The sequence below is a fragment of the Polypterus senegalus genome, chromosome 6 (genome assembly GCF_016835505.1).
Source record: "Polypterus senegalus isolate Bchr_013 chromosome 6, ASM1683550v1, whole genome shotgun sequence".
NCBI classification, from domain to species: Eukaryota; Metazoa; Chordata; class Cladistia; order Polypteriformes; family Polypteridae; genus Polypterus; species Polypterus senegalus.
Window position 1 is genome coordinate 4,418,309 of NC_053159.1, and position 17,256 is coordinate 4,435,564.

The following is a 17,256-nucleotide window of genomic DNA, read 5'->3' on the forward strand; positions in this document are numbered from 1 at the left end:
CCTTTGGTGTGGTTGGTCAGACATGATAGAATAATCCTCTTTTGTAAACTGGTGGAAAAATGAACTAATGTCAGACAGTCCTACCACCAGGGTTCAGAAGGTAACTGCTCTTCCGAGGTGTGCCTCTTCCACAAAGACCTACTGCAGACAGGAATGGAAAAAAATGCCCACTGCCATGCCTGTTACCGACTGACGTGCAAAATTTATTAGCGTTTGGCTTTGGTGACATAACGAAAGAAGAAGTGCAAAGGTAAGATACATGAGGAGGAGCAAAGGTGCATGCTGAGAGAGTCACCTTCACAGATGGCAAGTATAGGGAGATCCACTCGAAAGAGGTCCCCGAATATTCTGTTGTAACTCCCGTTAGGATGAAGCAATCTGAAAAAAAAAAATAAAATACGCTCTATACCTTGACGTATGTGTAATTGATTGCATTACATGCAATGCTGGAAGTGGTTTCTGCTTTCTGCCAGACACGTCTCAACAGGGCGCTCCTTGTTCTTGAACGTATCAGCAAGTGTCTCAGGGGGGAATAGCAGCAATTTCACGTTGGATGTTTTCCTTCAAATCTTCCACAGTGCCAGGCTTGTTCCGATAGACTTTTACTTTTGAGCAGACCCCAAAGGAAGAAGTCTGGTGATATCAGATTCAGCGACCGTGGTGGCCAAAGCCCCTTGGAAATTACCCTGTTGCCGAAGGACGACTCAATTTCTGCCACGCTCCTTGGTGATGTGTGACATGTTGCTCCATCTTGGTGGAAGTAACCTTCCTTTAACTTGCGATCATCCACTTGATTCTGACATCGCTTAAACAAATTGGTGACCCATTAGGTTCACACCATGAAAACGCGCTGCTCAATACTGTACTCCACCATCCTGATGAGAAGTCGAGTGACTGAGTGAAGGGGGGTACGGGTGGTATGCACCCAGAAGTTACAAACGGAGGTTAAACGTCTCAACAGCTGTCCGGCGCCTACATCATCGCTCCGACGCAGGGTCATCCCTGGTTGTTCGAAACTCCATATATTGAGGAGCATGTTGTTTTGTTCAGATTGCTTTGTCCTAGCGAGAGTTATTACAGAATATTCAGGGCCTCTTTTGAGTGAATCTCCCTGTATAATACCAGTCAGGAGGTGAGAAAAGTGCCTCGAAAATAATGACGGTCTGAGAAGCAGGCTTTAGGGGAACACGCCTGAGACATGGACTGCCGGTTAATAGATGTTCAGAAACACAAATACAGAGGAAACCTGCTGAAGGTACACATAGGGCAAGAGAGAGCAAATATTTTTACTTTATTCAATTATCTGTCTTCGAGTACCGTGGCTAGTTACAAAATAAATACACTGGGCGTTTTATACTATGTGTACATAGTATAGTGGATAAGGAAGTATTCAGACCCCTTCACTTTCAGCACACCTTATTGTGTTGTAGATTTTATTTTAAATGGTTAAATTTGCCATTTGTGCCCATCAATCTACACTCAATAACCCCTAATGACAAACTGAAAACATGTTTACAGAAAGATTTGCAAATGAAACAACAAAGAGCAATAGTGCTATTGTCAATGTCTAACTGATAGCAAGCCCGTGGTTACAATCGGTAAACTGTCTTATCGCTCAAAAATCTCCCAGAATGCCTGCCATTTAACATAAGGATGAACTATAAAATGTTGCATTCGAGCTACACAGTGTCCCATCACACCCAGCATAATGAAAGGTGAAATAAAATTTAGTTAAGGAAGGTCTCGAGCCACCGCAGATGCAGATTTCAGTAATTGCAACTAATGACCTGACACGACTCCAGTAGGGCCACATGCCAGAGACGAGGCTGCACACCATTCAACTTCTGACCATACAGCTGAACGAATAACATTCATTTTACTACCTAATTGTAAATGCCAAACATGCCACACCATGTTTTAACACTCAGTATATGGAGACCAAAGTACTTTTCTAAACACCATTTCTTGTTGTTGTGACATGTAGTAATACTATAGTGAAAATGACAGCAATTATATATATAAATGAATCAGTAACTTGTGTTAATGAGCTCTTAAACTGACAACAGCAATTTTAGCTTTTTAATTTTCAGTCAGCCTCAAGTCTTTAGTTAAATTATTTTCACCCTCCTTCTCTACCACCATCTTTCCAGACCAGGGCATAATAAATATTTCACATGTTCGTCATATTTGTGGTCACACAAATATGACGAGTAAGCAAAAGAATGAGAGTAAGCTGGCCAAATGATATTCCCATCCAGGTCTGGTGTGCTCACTCTCGGTGACAGTGTGAGATACCCTGTAATGCAAGACCCTCCTGGTGCTTCTACGAGAGGAACCAGACAGTCCGGTATATCATTTGGATGGTTTCTACTGGTGGTATTCCCAGGATTGTTTCGTAGAAGCAAACACGACCTCTCAGCTAGCAGATTCTCCAGAAAAAAGCTACACATTGTTAAATGAGAAATGAGGAAAGGGTGGCCTGATCTCTCTTTGTCATTCAGTGTGTTGCCACAGTCGCTTTGACCTGGAAAACTAGGCCACAATTGTAATTGTGTTTTTAATTGTTATGGGACAGGAATGCCTTTGAGGGATTGTTAAGAGATATTCGGGGCTGAGGATGTTGTGAATAACAATTATGCTAAGGGATGAGTATGAGGATGCCAGAGTGTAGTTATGTTTATAATTTTTAAGAGATGAGGATGCTTTCTAATGAAGATGTTTGACTTTATTGCAGAATCTTTCCCAGGGAATATCTTCTCCAGCACATTCACTTATACTCCCTATCAGACCTTCAGCAGGTAAGACTACCTGTAATTATTGTGTTGGTTGTTGTTAATGTTGTATATTCAAAGTATGCTTTCTCAGGTTCTGTGTCGTCTGTTATGAGCACCTACCTGTTTTCCATCATGCAGCATATGTGCGAACCAATGTGGTTAGTGTTATTTATTTGTGCTTTTATTTAATGACAAAAGAACCAAAATTGTTTCCTATTGATTCTTTTCTTTCAAAGTCTTTAACCACTATTGAAAATCTTTTATATTTGAACAAAAATAAAATTACATTAGATACTGCGCCCAGTCATTGTCAATGTTAAATATGAATGTTCTCCTCATGTCTCTTTTGGGTTTTCCTTCCATATTTCCAAACACATGCAGGGTTGAGGTAATAAGCCAGTGTTTGTTTGTGGTGGTCCAGGTCTGGTCCCTGCCCTGGCTTCAAGTAAGTGCAGCCTTTAACTAGAATTGGCATGATTGCCAATTGTATGTTCTCGTATGTTACAAAATATAACATTAATTAAGGCTATCAATATTTTCAATTTTTTTAAGATTTTGTTCTTTTTGTTTTGCATCCAGAATATGATCATAATAATATGTTTTCTGTAGCTCTTACCATACATCACTACTGTATTATATTAACAAAGAGTGCACATTTTGACATCAAACATGTGTATATGCCAGTGTGAATGGACTGGCATCCCAAGCTGGAGGAAGGTTGGTTCCTTACCAAGACAGGAGGTCATAAGGGAAGGATCTGGGTGGACAGGCATCTTGACTGAGTTGATTGCTGGTACCTTACTAGCCGGAAAGGTATAATGGAAACACTGTCTTATGGGGCCATAGAATTCCCCATTATACCAGGTGGCAGCATCCCTCTGGTAGAGCTTGTGTTTTGGACTCCAGCAGGGTATCATGGGAGTTGTAATCCTGATTACCTCTTTAGGGGTACTTGAGTGCTGCCAGAGGGAGCTGTGGGGAGAGGTCTACCATATTTGAAGGATGTTCTTCCTGACACGGAAGTGTTTCCTGAATGTAATTGTGTGACACTGGAAGTGCTTCCGGGTCTGACATAAAAGAAGCTGCTCAACCTCATCCAGGAAGTCGGAGTCGGGAGAGGAGTAGGAAAAAGCTTGCTGGAGAGGAGTAGGGGGAGTAGAAGGAGAGCAATTGTGTTGTGTTATTGAAAAGAAGAAGCCTTTAAAAGTACAACCTTTGAATAAAGCCCTTGTTTTGAACCTGTGACTATGGTTTGGAATTGTATCTGAGGTTTGTGGCTCAGTGGTGCCCCTGTTGGTCACACATGACAATTGTTTTTATCTTACAAAAACTAGTACTGGGCAGTGATGAAAATTTTTAATCGATTAATCACATCATTGTCTGTGATTCAATTCAATAATGAACTCAAAAGTAGTATATTGTGTGTATTTAGATTGCAAACACTTTAAACAAATAAGGTGCTTTTTAACAGCAGTATTCCCTTTACATAGTAGTAGTTAAAATATTTCTTGTAAATCTCAATTTAGACATTAATGTAATCAAATCAAATGCAGGGTGACATAGAAAAACGGGAACTTTTGAAAAACCCAATAAAAATAGAAGAAATCTAACAAAAAATTTATTGACAGCAATTGAACCACTGCCACTTGTCTTTTAAGAGACAGTAATCCAAATGATCAATGTCTGAAAATGACGTCCTGTAGATGGCGTCCTCCTGTACGTATGCATTCTTCCAATCTGCTGTTGAGGTTCCCCATTGATCGCTGCAACATCTCAGCTGGGATACCACGAATTTCGTCTTGAATTCTTTGTTTCAATTCATTCAGTGTCCTTGGCCGAGTCGTGTAGACCCGACTCTTAAGGTAGCCCCACAAGAAAAAATCTCAAACGGACAAATCCGGTGATCTTGAGGGCCAGGGAATGTCACCGAATCTTGAGATGACACGGTTACCGAACAATTCTCGCACAGCTGCCATTGATTGCCTTGTAGTTGATTACTAAATGGCGAGATTGTTTACAGCTCAAAGTCCCTGTTCTGCAGTGCTGCCAACTGTACATGGCTGCCACTGCACATTTCAAAAGTTCCCGTTTTTCTGTGTCACCCTTTATAAAACCAAAGCTATTTGCCACTGCCAGGGCATTAACATTTTATCTAGTTTGTTATAGAAAAACAAGTTAACCTCAGAGCCACGATCACATTATAACAGGCACCTTCCGAGCAACAGCAAGTTAACATTTCTTAATCTCTTTTCTTTTTTTTTCTGAACAGCTACCAGCAGAAACATTTTCTTTTATCAGGGAGCAGCACAGACAGTCTGTTTTCAGTAACAACTCTTTGAGGGCTAATATTCAGTTTTCTGAAAAGCGCACAAAGTAATGGTTTCACATATAAATCAACATAAAAAGTCTGTTGCTGCCTGTCGTGCCTGCTGTCGGCACCTGTTTGCGGCCAGCAGGAGTGCACGGTGGGCTGGCTGCCATTGGTGCATCAGCTACATGAACGGGTTCAGCACTATCAGCTGGGGACCGATCAAATGATGCCACTACCTCACTTTCATTTTCAATCTACATCTCCAGACCACTTGCATCAAAATCAGAATTCCGCCAAATCAGAGTCCAGCGATGATACGAACAAAAGTCAACCATGTATTATTTTGCTTTGATCATTCACTTTGGCGTCTCTCCACACGCCATTTTAGAAGCCGTTTGCTCTTCGCCACTCATGTACGTGCAGGGAATCGAAGGTCAAATCGACAAAGCTAACTTTCCTTCAAGCAAAAGCGTATCGAAAAACACTGTAACAAGAAGATCACTGATCTCTATTGATTGCTATCGAGGCTGAGGCTTTCAAAATAATAATAACAAAAACTGTGTTAACGTGCGATAAAATAATTGTTGCTGTTAATTAATGCGATAATAATGTGTTAACTTGTCCAGCCCTACAAAAAACACAACATATTTAAAAAATATATGCTTAGGTGAAATATGTTAGTGTGTTCAGTTCAGGACTAATGTTCTTAACACACACTTTTCCATTCTCCAGAATATTTCAGCAGGTTCGCTGTCTGAAGAGTTTGTGACATACTGTGGCCCAGAGCAGTATAAGCAGTAAAAAAGATTGGCATTCAGAGGATTCAGAAAGACTACAAACCATTTCCCTTTTCTTCCATTTTTCCAAGTTGAAGCAGTTGCAGTTGTCTTGCTGCAGCAAGCAATACTCATTTCTCCAGATGAATCAAAAACAGTATTTTAGACTTTTTTTTTTTAAATTTATTAAAAGTAACAAACTGAAATATCACATTGACACAAATTTTGCTGTGACACTTGAAATTTGGCTGAGGTGCATCCTCTTCTATTGATCATCATTGCACCTTGTTTGGAGTCCATCTGTGGTCAGTTCAGTTGATTGGACTGATTAGGAAAGGCACACACACACCTGTCTATAAAATGTCCAACAGGTGAGCAGAAAACAAGCCATGAGGTTGGAGGAATTGCCAGCAGAATTGAAAGACAGGATTGTGACAAGGCTCAGATATGGAGAAGGCTACAAAAAAATACACCTGCAGCACTGAAGGTTCCCAAGAGCACAGTTACCTTCATGTGAATTTCCCCTTGGGATTAATAAAGTATCTATCTATCTATCTATCTATCTATCTATCTATCTATCTATCTATCTATCTATCTATCTATCTATCTATCTATCTATCTATCTATCTATCTATCTATCTATCTATCTATCTATCTATCTATCTATCTATCTATCTATCTATCTATCTATTTATAACGGAGGAACTTTGGAGCCACTGTCACTCGCCCCTTGTCTCTGATCATTAGGGCAGAGATTTGAGAATCTGTTCACACTCATCGTGATCTACAGTGCATAGAGTGCAGCTACAAGGAGTAAGGAACACGGGTGTTTTGAACTTTACAAACCAAAGTTTTGTGTTTTATGTACTTCAGCAGAATGGAAAAACGAAAAAAAAGGGGCAAAAATTGTGGATAATCTTGCCTCACCTGGATGCATTTGTACAGCACCGACTTTGTCATGTGAGTAAAAGGGACGAGCTCAAGATACTTTGAAAGTGTGAAACTGTTCTGGAAAGATCACAGAGTCATGTAATTTGTTATGCCCTGCGAATGATTGCTTGCCATGTAATCTGACATACTTGCGTGGCAAAATAAGCAACTGCAGTCATCAAGTTTGACATCCCCATTGTCCAGAAGTCGTGTACTGTGTCATTGGCTTTAAGTGACTTTCTCTAGGACACTTATGGAGTCAGAGACAGGAAGTAGATGGCCTGCCTTGTACTTTAAATTTACGCTTTCTTTTGCTGCTGATAAAGGCATGCTGTTTGACACAATGGTGGAGGTTCCGCACAGCTTTTAAGTTTAGTATTTCAGAAAGGTAACTGTGTGTCATGATAAGAATATTTTTATTTTTTTTAAGTTTAGGAAAAGAATTCTTCTCGGAGCCAAGCCATATCTTCTGAACACAAGTTTCATTGATAGCAGTGATTTACAGTGCCACTTAGATAATATACTGACCAGGTTAATCAGCTCGTAACGTTTGCAGAAAATACACTAAAGGCGTCCAGCTTATCATTGACTTTAAGACTTTGCACTGCCTCTTGCCAAAGGGGTGGTGTTGATTTAAATTTTATGCAACAGTAACACAAATTATTTGTTTTCAAGTATTCTACAAATGTATAAGAAAGTCTCTGTTTTGTTTTGAAATTAAATTCTTTTTAATAATAATCTTGACACAGTTTTTTCGTTTTTTACACAACCTTGCATTGAATTGTGTTTATCACTCTTCACATTGCAGTGTGCATCTAAGGATAGAATATGCTCAACAAAACATCATGCCTCCTTGTTTCAGTTTGGGGTAACGGGGAGCCAAAACTGGCAGCATTGGACACAAAGCAGGATCCAAACTTGACTGGGGACATTCATCACATCACAGGCACACTTACAGTGCATCTGGAAAGTATTCATAGCGCATCACTTTTTCCACATTTTGTTATGTTACAGCCTTATTCCAAAATTGATTAAATTCATTTTTTTCCTCAGAATTCTACACACAACACCCCATAATTACAACGTGAAAAAAGTTTACTTGAGATTTTTGCAAATTTATTAAAAATAAAAAAATTGAGAAAGCACATGTACATAAGTATTCACAGCCTTTGCCATGAAGCTCCAAATTGAGCTCAGGTGCATCCTGTTTCCCCTGATCATCCTTGAGATGTTTCATTGGAGTCCACCTGTGGTCAATTCAGTTGACTGGACATGATTTGAAAGGCACACACCTGTCTATAGAAGGTCCCACAGTTGACAGTTCATGTCAGAGCACAAACCAAGCATGAAGTCAAAGGAATTGTCTGTAGACCTCCGAGACAGGATTGTCTCGAGGCACAAATCTGGGGAAGGTTACAGAAAAATTTCTGCTGCTTTGAAGGTCCCAATGAGCACAGTGGCCTCCATCATCCATAAGTGGAAGAAGTTCGAAACTACCAGGACTCTTCTTAGAGCTGGCCGGCCATCTAAACTGAGCGATCGGGGGAGAAGGGCCTTAGTCAGGGAGGTGACCAAGAACCCGATGGTCACTCTGTCAGAGCTCCAGAGGTCCTCTGTGGAGAGAGGAGAACCTTCCAGAAGGACAACCATCTCTGCAGCAATCCACCAATCAGGCCTGTATGGCAGAGTGGCCAGACGGAAGCCACTCCTTCGTAAAAGGCACATGGCAGCCCGCTTGGAGTTTGCCAAAAGGCACCTGAAGGACTCTCAGACCATGAGAAACAAAAACCTCTGGTCTGATGAGACAAAAATTGAACTCTTTGGTGTGAATGCCAGGCGTCACGTTTGGAGGAAACCAGGCACTTCTCATCACCAGGCCAATACCATCCCTACAGTGAAGCATGGTGGTTGCAGCATCATGCTGTGGGGATGTTTTTCAGCGGCAGGAACTGGGAGACTAGTCAGGATAAAGGGAAAGATGACTGCAGCAATGTACAGAGACATCCTGGATGAAAACCTGCTCCAGAGCGCTCTTGACCTCAGACTGGGGCGACGGTTCATCTTTCAGCAGGACAACGACCCTAAGCACACAGCCAAGATATCAAAGGAGTGGCTTCAGGACAACTCTGTGAATGTCCTTGAGTGGCCCAGCCAGAGCAGAGCCAGACTTGAATCCAAATGAACATCTCTGGAGAGATCTTAAAATGGCTGTGCACCGACGCTTCCCATCCAACCTGATGGAGCTTGAGAGGTGCTGCAAAGAGGAATGGGCCAAACTGGCCAAGGATAGGTGTGCCAAGCTTGTGGCATCATATTCAAAAAGACTTGAGGTTGGAATTGCTGCCAAAGGTGCATCGACAAAGTATTGAGCAAAGGCTGTGAATACTTATGGATTTCTCAGGTTTTTATTTTTAATAAATTTGCAAAAACCTCAAGTTAACTTTTTTCATGTTGTCATTATGGGGTGTTGTGTGTAGAATTCTGAGGGAAAAATGAATTTAATCCATTTTGGAATAAGGCTGTAACATAACAAAATGTGGAAAAAGTGATGCGCTGGGAATACTTTCCGGATGCACTGTATACCTTGTCAGTTTAGAACTGCTCATTAACCTAATTGAAGAAAGAAAGAAAGAAAGAAAGAAAGAAAGAAAGAAAGAAAGAAAGAAAGAAAAAGTTTGAGTATTGAATTGAACTTTATTAACCAATAATCAGCAAATCATTTACAGTATCATAAGTAAAAAAAAATTAAAAGCCCACCTCACCCCAAAAAGAAAACAATACCCAATTAATTTTTCAAACAACAAAAATCAACTCATTATCCTCAAGTTTGCAAATTGCCTCATGAATCCACGTTTACGTTCAGTCTGTTGAATGTATATTCTAAGTACACTCTGACTTTCACAAGGCCATGCAATAATCGTACCATGTCACACTGCCTATTTGATTTGACTTTCTCTTTGAAAGAAAGAAGAAACCAAGAAACTTTATTTGTCCCAAGGGAGAAATCTGGCTTTTTAGAGAAGCTCTTAGGGCTCGTTTATACTTCATGCTCAGACCATGCACACGCACACATCATGGCTGCAACGCGTTCCCAACATTCATTTGACGCGTCCTCTGAGCAGGTCCTCGGAAATTAACGCGACGCATGCGCAAGTTGCAGTACCAGCAAAAAGTGTGGGGGGGGGCGCAGTGTGATAAAAGTCAGAATGTGACGTCAGGGTCTCTGTTTACTATCTACACGTGACAGAAAGCCTCTATGCTGATCCTACGGGGATCGATGTGCGCTCTTCGATGTTTGATGAATGGTTCTATGTGGAGAAACAAAATGCCGACATACAGATGCATTTGTGGTGCTTTTATATTCAAGCGTTGCATATTTCCGATTGTAATGACACGATATATTATAAGTCTCTTCTGTGCCACCTTTTTTTTTCGGTGGCTTACTCCTGACCTGACATCAGCGGCAAACAGCATTAGATCGCCACACAGAACACATTAAATGTATGATATTCCAACTCTCTGCACATTTAGAATCCTTCGATTTATACAATATTTGATATCACTTTCATGATGAAATGTATTAAAGTATGTATGTTACATTTTACAGATAAATCGTTAATTACATTTAAAGAATGAATGCTGTTACTAATTACACACATGGGGGTGACACGGTGGCAGAGCGGTAGCACTGCTGTCTCGCAGGGAGAGACTTCGCTGTTGTTCCTTGCTTGGGGTGTACATGTATTCCTGCTGGGTTTCCTCAGTGGGCTCCGGTTTCCTTCCAAAGATATGCAGATTTGGTGACACAAAAATGACGCAAGTGTATGCAAGTGCTTGTGTTCACCTTGTGACGAGCTGATGCCTCGTCCAGGGATTGTTTCTGGCTCGTGCCCAATGCTTGCTGGAATGGACACATCCCTGGATTGATGGATTTAATCATTAAACATCCTTTTCAGGGATATTGCAGTAAGGTGTCATTGGAGTGTAATGGCTTTTCCTGGCAATTCACAACACAGCGGACCCGAACCTGTTCTCACCATGATGATATCTCGCACTACCACCTGGTGGATTCCTCCAGATTTACGTAAAGTATGCACACAAGTATAGTATAAAGTATATAGTATACTATATAGTACACTATAGTATATAGTGTAAAGTATGCACACAAGTATAAACAGTAAAACGTTTGCGTAGCAGGAGCAGCTGCTGGAGCATGCATCGTGTCGCTTGAAGTATAAACCCGGCCTTAAAATAAATAAACACATAAATAAGTAGATAAATAAATATAGACACACATACAAACACACTATGCTCTAAACACACACACCAGAATGACTAAAAGAAATGTAAAAAGAAAGAAAATGTCTGACTTGGCTGTCGCAGTGAGGCATCATGTAGGCGTATTGCTGGTGGTATAAAGGGGCCCCAGTTGTACTCATTGACGCGCATCTACTGAACAATTCATTGTCTGAATGTTGTCAGAGAGAGGATGTGCAGCTTTGCTCATAATGGCTCTCAGTTTTGTCTTAATTCGCTCCTTCAGAATGCATGCTATAACTGTTGGCCCATTTTAGTTGTCTTGTTGATTCAGTGGGCCTCTCTTGATGTGATGTTACTTTCCCAGCACACCAAAGCATTAGAATATGTGAAGGATGTTACTGCCTACATTAAAGGAATGCAGTATCCTAAGTAAAAAGAGCTTTCTTCACTAGTTCCACTGTGTACCAATACCAGTCCAACCTGTCATTAATGTGGACCCCCCAAGTACTTGTAGGAGTGGACCATCTCTACATCCACTCCTTGAATACTGACCAGACACACTGTAGTGAAAGTCAACAAACAGTTCCTTCGTTTTGCTGATTTTAAGTTGTAGACAATTGTCACAGGTCCTCCCCTTGACTCCTGTCCTCTGTCTCACCCCCCCTTATCAATCCATCCCATAAGTGCAGATTCATCTGAGAATTTCTGCAAGTGACATGACCTGATGTTATATTTATAGTTGGAGGTGTACAGAGTGAAGAGAAAGGAGACAGGACTGTTTCTTGTCGTGCTCCAGTGTCATTCACACAGTGATTGAGCCTCACAAACTGCGGTCTGTCCAACAGGTAGTCCGTTATCCAGGACACCACAGGCTCATCCACCTGCATATCTCATGAGTTTATCCCTAATGATGTGGGATGAAAGCCACAATACCTGGAGACAAATCTGTGCTAATATGGAGAGACTATTCAGGCTGCACACAGACACAGTATTGGGTCTTTGAGGTAGACACACTTATTGTTCTGTAGATCTAAAGAGATCAATTTGAATTTTGTAGTACAGGCAGTCCCAGGGTTACGTAAGAGATAGGGACTGTAGGTTTGTACTTAAGTTGAACTTGTATGTAAGTCGAAACAGGTCCATTATTTTAATAAATGCTATTGTTGACCGACTGTAACCAAGTGCTCTGCCAATGAATAATGGAGTTTCACCTCTCTCTAACCTTTTTATTTCTACTTTATTTTCAATGGTGATGGTTTTTCTCTTCTCTATTGTATCACCAGCACTTGCATCATATTTGTGTTTCAAGAGACATTGTTGAAGGGTGAAGACAAAAGGTTAAGATGAGCTCTTCTGCACAGCACTGTCCACGCTATCACAGAAGGAAGGCACCCGTCGTCAGCACGTCTGGTGTACAGAATGAGAGACCACTTCCTGCTATGTACGTAACAATACAAGCAGGCTTGCTATTGAGAATGAATGGAGGTGGCGAAGGGCAGTTCATCACCAGCCCACCTCACAGTCACCTCCACTCCCACCGAGAACGAACATGGTGCTGCCAAAGGCGGGTAGTGAATCGCCCCCATTCAACAGGCAGCCATCTGATGCACACTACAATGCTACCCCCCGCCGCCCCGGTCACCCTCAATGGCCTCCGTTCGGCCACAACAGGGTCACCGCTTGCAGCATTACCAGCCGCCCACCGAGAACGAACGGGGCAGCCGTGTGTGGTGGGTGGGCAGTGAAACCGCTTGCCACCGGGAGCTGCCCGAGGGACACTACACTGAGCAGGCCGCAAAATCGCCCCCCTCCAGCCTCTGTCCAGCCACCACTTTCAGTGTCCCCAGGCCGAAGATGACGGAGCAGCAGTTACTAAGGCGCATGCGTCGTAGTTGCGGCCCCGTTCGTAAGTCGTAGGTCGGATGCCCGTAACCAGGGGACTGCCTGTACAGTAAATACCGTACTCAGTCCTGGTGTTTTATCGTGGATGGGTTTCCCTATCCTAAAACACTGATTCTTTTATTCCCATGCCCAGCTTTCTTGTTACGTGGACTCACCTTAATGTCTCTCACCCCAATTCTTGCTCTCTTATCCTTGCACTCTCCTGGCCTTGAAGCAGACGACTTTCATTGGATGGAATAAAAATTTACAACCACATGGGGTCCCCAGGACTGAGTTGGACAACCACTCTTACAGTTGATTTTTTTTTTAATACAGAACCCATACTACTTTATATTTTTCCATAAACTACCATCGATTTGTTTTAGTATATTTATTTTATTAAATTAATCAGAAAAAATAAACACAAGATTCACTCCTACAGTATTAGGTGATCGACTCCAACTATGGAGGCAATTTCTGCCTTCTCCAGTGTATGTCAGGAAGCATGGAGATTTGATTTTGCAGATAAAGTGCTTGAATACTGTATGAGAAAATAAAAATCTAATTATAAGTATTTAGAAGCAAGCACATCCTACACCTGCTCTGTCAGACGCCTGCTAAAATTACACAAGCCATCCCTGGGCAAGCGTCCCCAAGCCGTCCTCTATAGGCAACTGGCTCAACGCTCTGCCAGTACAGCTATCCCCTCAGTGGGAGAGCGGCTTTCATTCATCCCCCAGCATTCACGGGCATGTTTCACCAGCCTGGACAACTAATTAGAGACATTCAAACTCAACAGGCAGAAAAACAAAGCGTGACAGTTTCCCATTCTTTTTCTTCTAACCATTATTTTATAGTTCCTGTGAGTGTGTGTGTGTGCTTGCTCGCTCGCGTGTGTGCACCCTGCTTGCCCCATCTTGGGCTTCAGATACGCACAAGCTGAGTAAAGCTGGTAATCCTGCCTGTGTTGTTTGTCAAAGGAAAGGTCACTATCAAAACACAACTAAATCTTTGTTAACGGTTCCTCATAGAGCAATTTGATAGAAGCGTTAAGTTCACGGAGGTCTCAATCAGAGAATGCTTAAAGGGGATAAAGTTACATTTGATACGAGATGTAATCCCTGCCCCTCAAATGTCATTCTAAATTCAGGCTTTGTGGCAATAAAGGATCTTAGTTCAGTTTGTGTAGTTTCCGCATTTGGACCAAGTAACCTGTATTTATATTGTATTGAAAGTTTAAGTGAGTTATTTGGCCCTTCTTCCTCCACCTTAATCATTTGTTTGATTTATTTATTTTCATTTACTTACTGGCAGAATTAAAGGCTTGAGTTAGTCAATTAAAATTGATGCTTGAGTGGTGTTATGGTATTGTAGATTACAAATATTTGGGCGGAGTGGTGGCTCTGAGGCTAAGGATCTGTGCTGGTATTTGGAAGGTTGCCGGTTCAAATCCTACTACTGCCAGAAGGGATCCTGCTCCACTTGGGCCCTTATCCTAAAATTTGCCCCAGGCTGCGCTATACGATGGCTGACCCCTGCACTCTGACCTCCAAAGGTCATGCGAAAAGACAATTTTCCCTCTCAGGGGATATCAAACCAGATTCAATATTTTTCATTATTATTATATAATTTTTTTCTTAGACATGTTTGTTTGTTTTCGGTTGGGACAGTTCATATCATATCATATACTCATGTCTGTCACTGTCTTCATTTCTCTCAAAATAAGCAAACATTGGAACTCAGGGCTCTATTGCTTTGAGTTTATGAAAAATACTGCTAGATTCTAGTGTAGTGAATCTTTTACAAGTGTAATTTTTACCGAACATAACCTTCTCAAATCGACTTAGTGCAATTCAGGAGAGTGGGTACCTAAATCTACCATGGGATCACTGGGTAGAAGGTGGGAAGTCATCCTGGATGGAGAGGCCCACATACAGCCTCATATGTTTAGGCATATGGGCGAGAAAACCGAAGAGACGCACGAGGAGAACACATCGAAAAGCTGCAGGACTCTGGAACTGTGAGGAACAGTACTAATCAACTGGATAGAAATTAGAAATGCTTTCCTTAAAGTACTCAATTCAAATTTTCTGACCTCAGAGTATTGACTCTTTGTAGAAAAAAGCTCCTCTGGGTGTTTAAAATCATGAGGTGTTTAGCTTTTCAAGTGGAACTTGGAAGTTGCTTTGCTTTAAGTTGCTACTTTAGATACTTTTTGCTAGTCTTATGTGGAATTCTGTTTTAAAATCATTTATTCTTTGGGAATGGGAGGTTACAGCTCCTTAAAAAGTATTCAGGATCCATCACTTTTTACATATGCTGTAATCTTTTGCTAAAATCATTTCAGTTAATTGTTACTCTCAAAATTCACTTTTCCCCTCATCGACAGTCAATACCTTGGAATGACGAAGTTAAAACAGGATCTCAGAAATTTTTGCAAAAAAAAAAACGACTTTCGAACAGGGCCGCTGCATGCGGAGGCTGGAGCGGGGTGATTTTGCTGCTTGCGCAGTGTAGTGTCCCTCGGGCAGCTCCCAGTGGCAAGCGGTTTCACTGCCCACCCACCACACATGGCTGCCCCGTTCGTTCTCGGTGGGCGGCTGGTAATGCTGCAAGCGGTGACCCGGTTGTGGCTGAATGGAGGCCATTGAGGGTGAATGGGGCAGCGGGGGATAGCGTTGTAGTGTGCCTCAGATGGCTGCCTATTGAATGGGGGTGGTGGTGGGCGATTCACTACCCGCCTTTGGCCGCACCATGTTAATTCTCAGTGGGCGGACACTGCAGGCAGCATACTGTAGTGGAGGTGACTGTAAGGTGGGCTGGTGGTGAACCGCCCCTCGCCGCCCCTATTCATTCTCCATAGCAAGCCTGCTTGTACTGTTACGTACATAGCAGGAAGCTGTCTTTTGTCAGTACATCTGATGTGTTGACGGGTGCCTTCCTGCTGTGATAGCGTGGACAGTGCTGTGCAGAAGAGCTCATCTTAACCTTTTGTCTTCACCCTTCAAGAATGTCTCTTGAAATACAGATCTGATGCAAGTGCCATCACCATTGAAAATAAAGTAGAAATAGTAAAAAGGTCAGAGAGAGGTGAAACTCCATCATTCATTGGCTGAGCACTTGGTTACAGTCGGTCAACAATAGCATTTATTAAAATAATTTACATGTTCCGACTTACATACAAATTCAACTTAAGGACAAACCTACAGTCCTTATCTTGTACGTAACCCAGAGACTGCCTGTATATATAAAAGGCAAACTCCTCACTGACTCATCACTGACTCTCCCACTTTCCCTATAGGTGGGAAGCTGAAATTCCGTGTGCTCATTCCTTGCAGTGTACTTACAAAGATGTTTCATGTCCTATTGCAACACCCAAGGGGGGGAAATGGGTGTACCTCTAAACTTTATATATAGATAGGAGAAACCCCTCCTCACTATTTCTGCGACTTCCAGTATATGTAGGAAGAACAAATTTCCCATGCTCATCCTTTAAACTGTACTTACAAACATTAAGTATGTTTCATTTCACGCTGTGCCCCGTAACGAACTTTCGAAAATAACGTCTTCTTTTTGGCGGTTCTCACCATTATGCTGTAAGGAACTTTTGGAACTGACCTCTCCTTTTGGCGGTTTCATTCCTTATTTCCGTTAACAGAGGATTTATTTCATGGCAGAGACACACAAGGGCCGCCCCCGGTCCCCATTCCTTTTTCCGCACACCTACCACGTGGTTGGCTCCATGCCTATATACATTAACAACATCCCGTGCTCATGTGCCTCCTCACTCGTTTCCTTACTTTCCTCAGCTGTTCGTCGTGCCCACTGCTCCCTTTGTCTTTACTCCATCATGTCAAGCCTGTTATTGTTGCCCTTGCTTCATGTCTTCCTGGCTTTTCATTTAGTTTCTTCACACTCTTAATCCTCAGGGCATGCCTCCACATACTCTACTTTTGAAGGTCGGTGCACTACGAAACTTACAACCACCAAAACTTTGTAACTGCACCAGGCTTCAGATCAAGTCTCTGTACTAGAACCTCATTGAGGCAACTGTCTTCTGGCTCAGAGGAGACCCTCTCATACCCTCTGACCTCCCATTCCAATTCGAACTCCTCCAATTTCCAGTAAGGGTCTGCTTCTCTATGACAATAAATAAATCACAGGGCCAGACTCTCAAAAAGGTCGCCATTGACTTGACGCAAGATTGCTCCTCACATGGCCGACTGTACGTTGCATGCTCAAGAGTGAGCTCAGCAGACAGCTTGGTCATTTTACAGCCCGAGGGCAGAACTGCAAACGTCATTTACAAAGAGATCCTTACATC

The 17,256-nt window shown here is 42.1% G+C and overlaps 1 protein-coding gene across 1 annotated transcript in view; it reads left to right on the forward strand.

Annotated features, from left to right (window-relative positions):
- The window catches only part of plekhm3 (pleckstrin homology domain containing, family M, member 3), a 149,430-nt gene that overhangs the window by 68,856 nt on the left and 63,318 nt on the right, over window positions 1–17,256 (forward strand). The window contains exon 6 of the mRNA XM_039755304.1: window positions 2,735–2,798. Coding sequence (XP_039611238.1) covers window positions 2,735–2,798 — 64 coding nt within the window. The remainder of the gene's footprint in view (window positions 1–2,734; window positions 2,799–17,256) is intronic.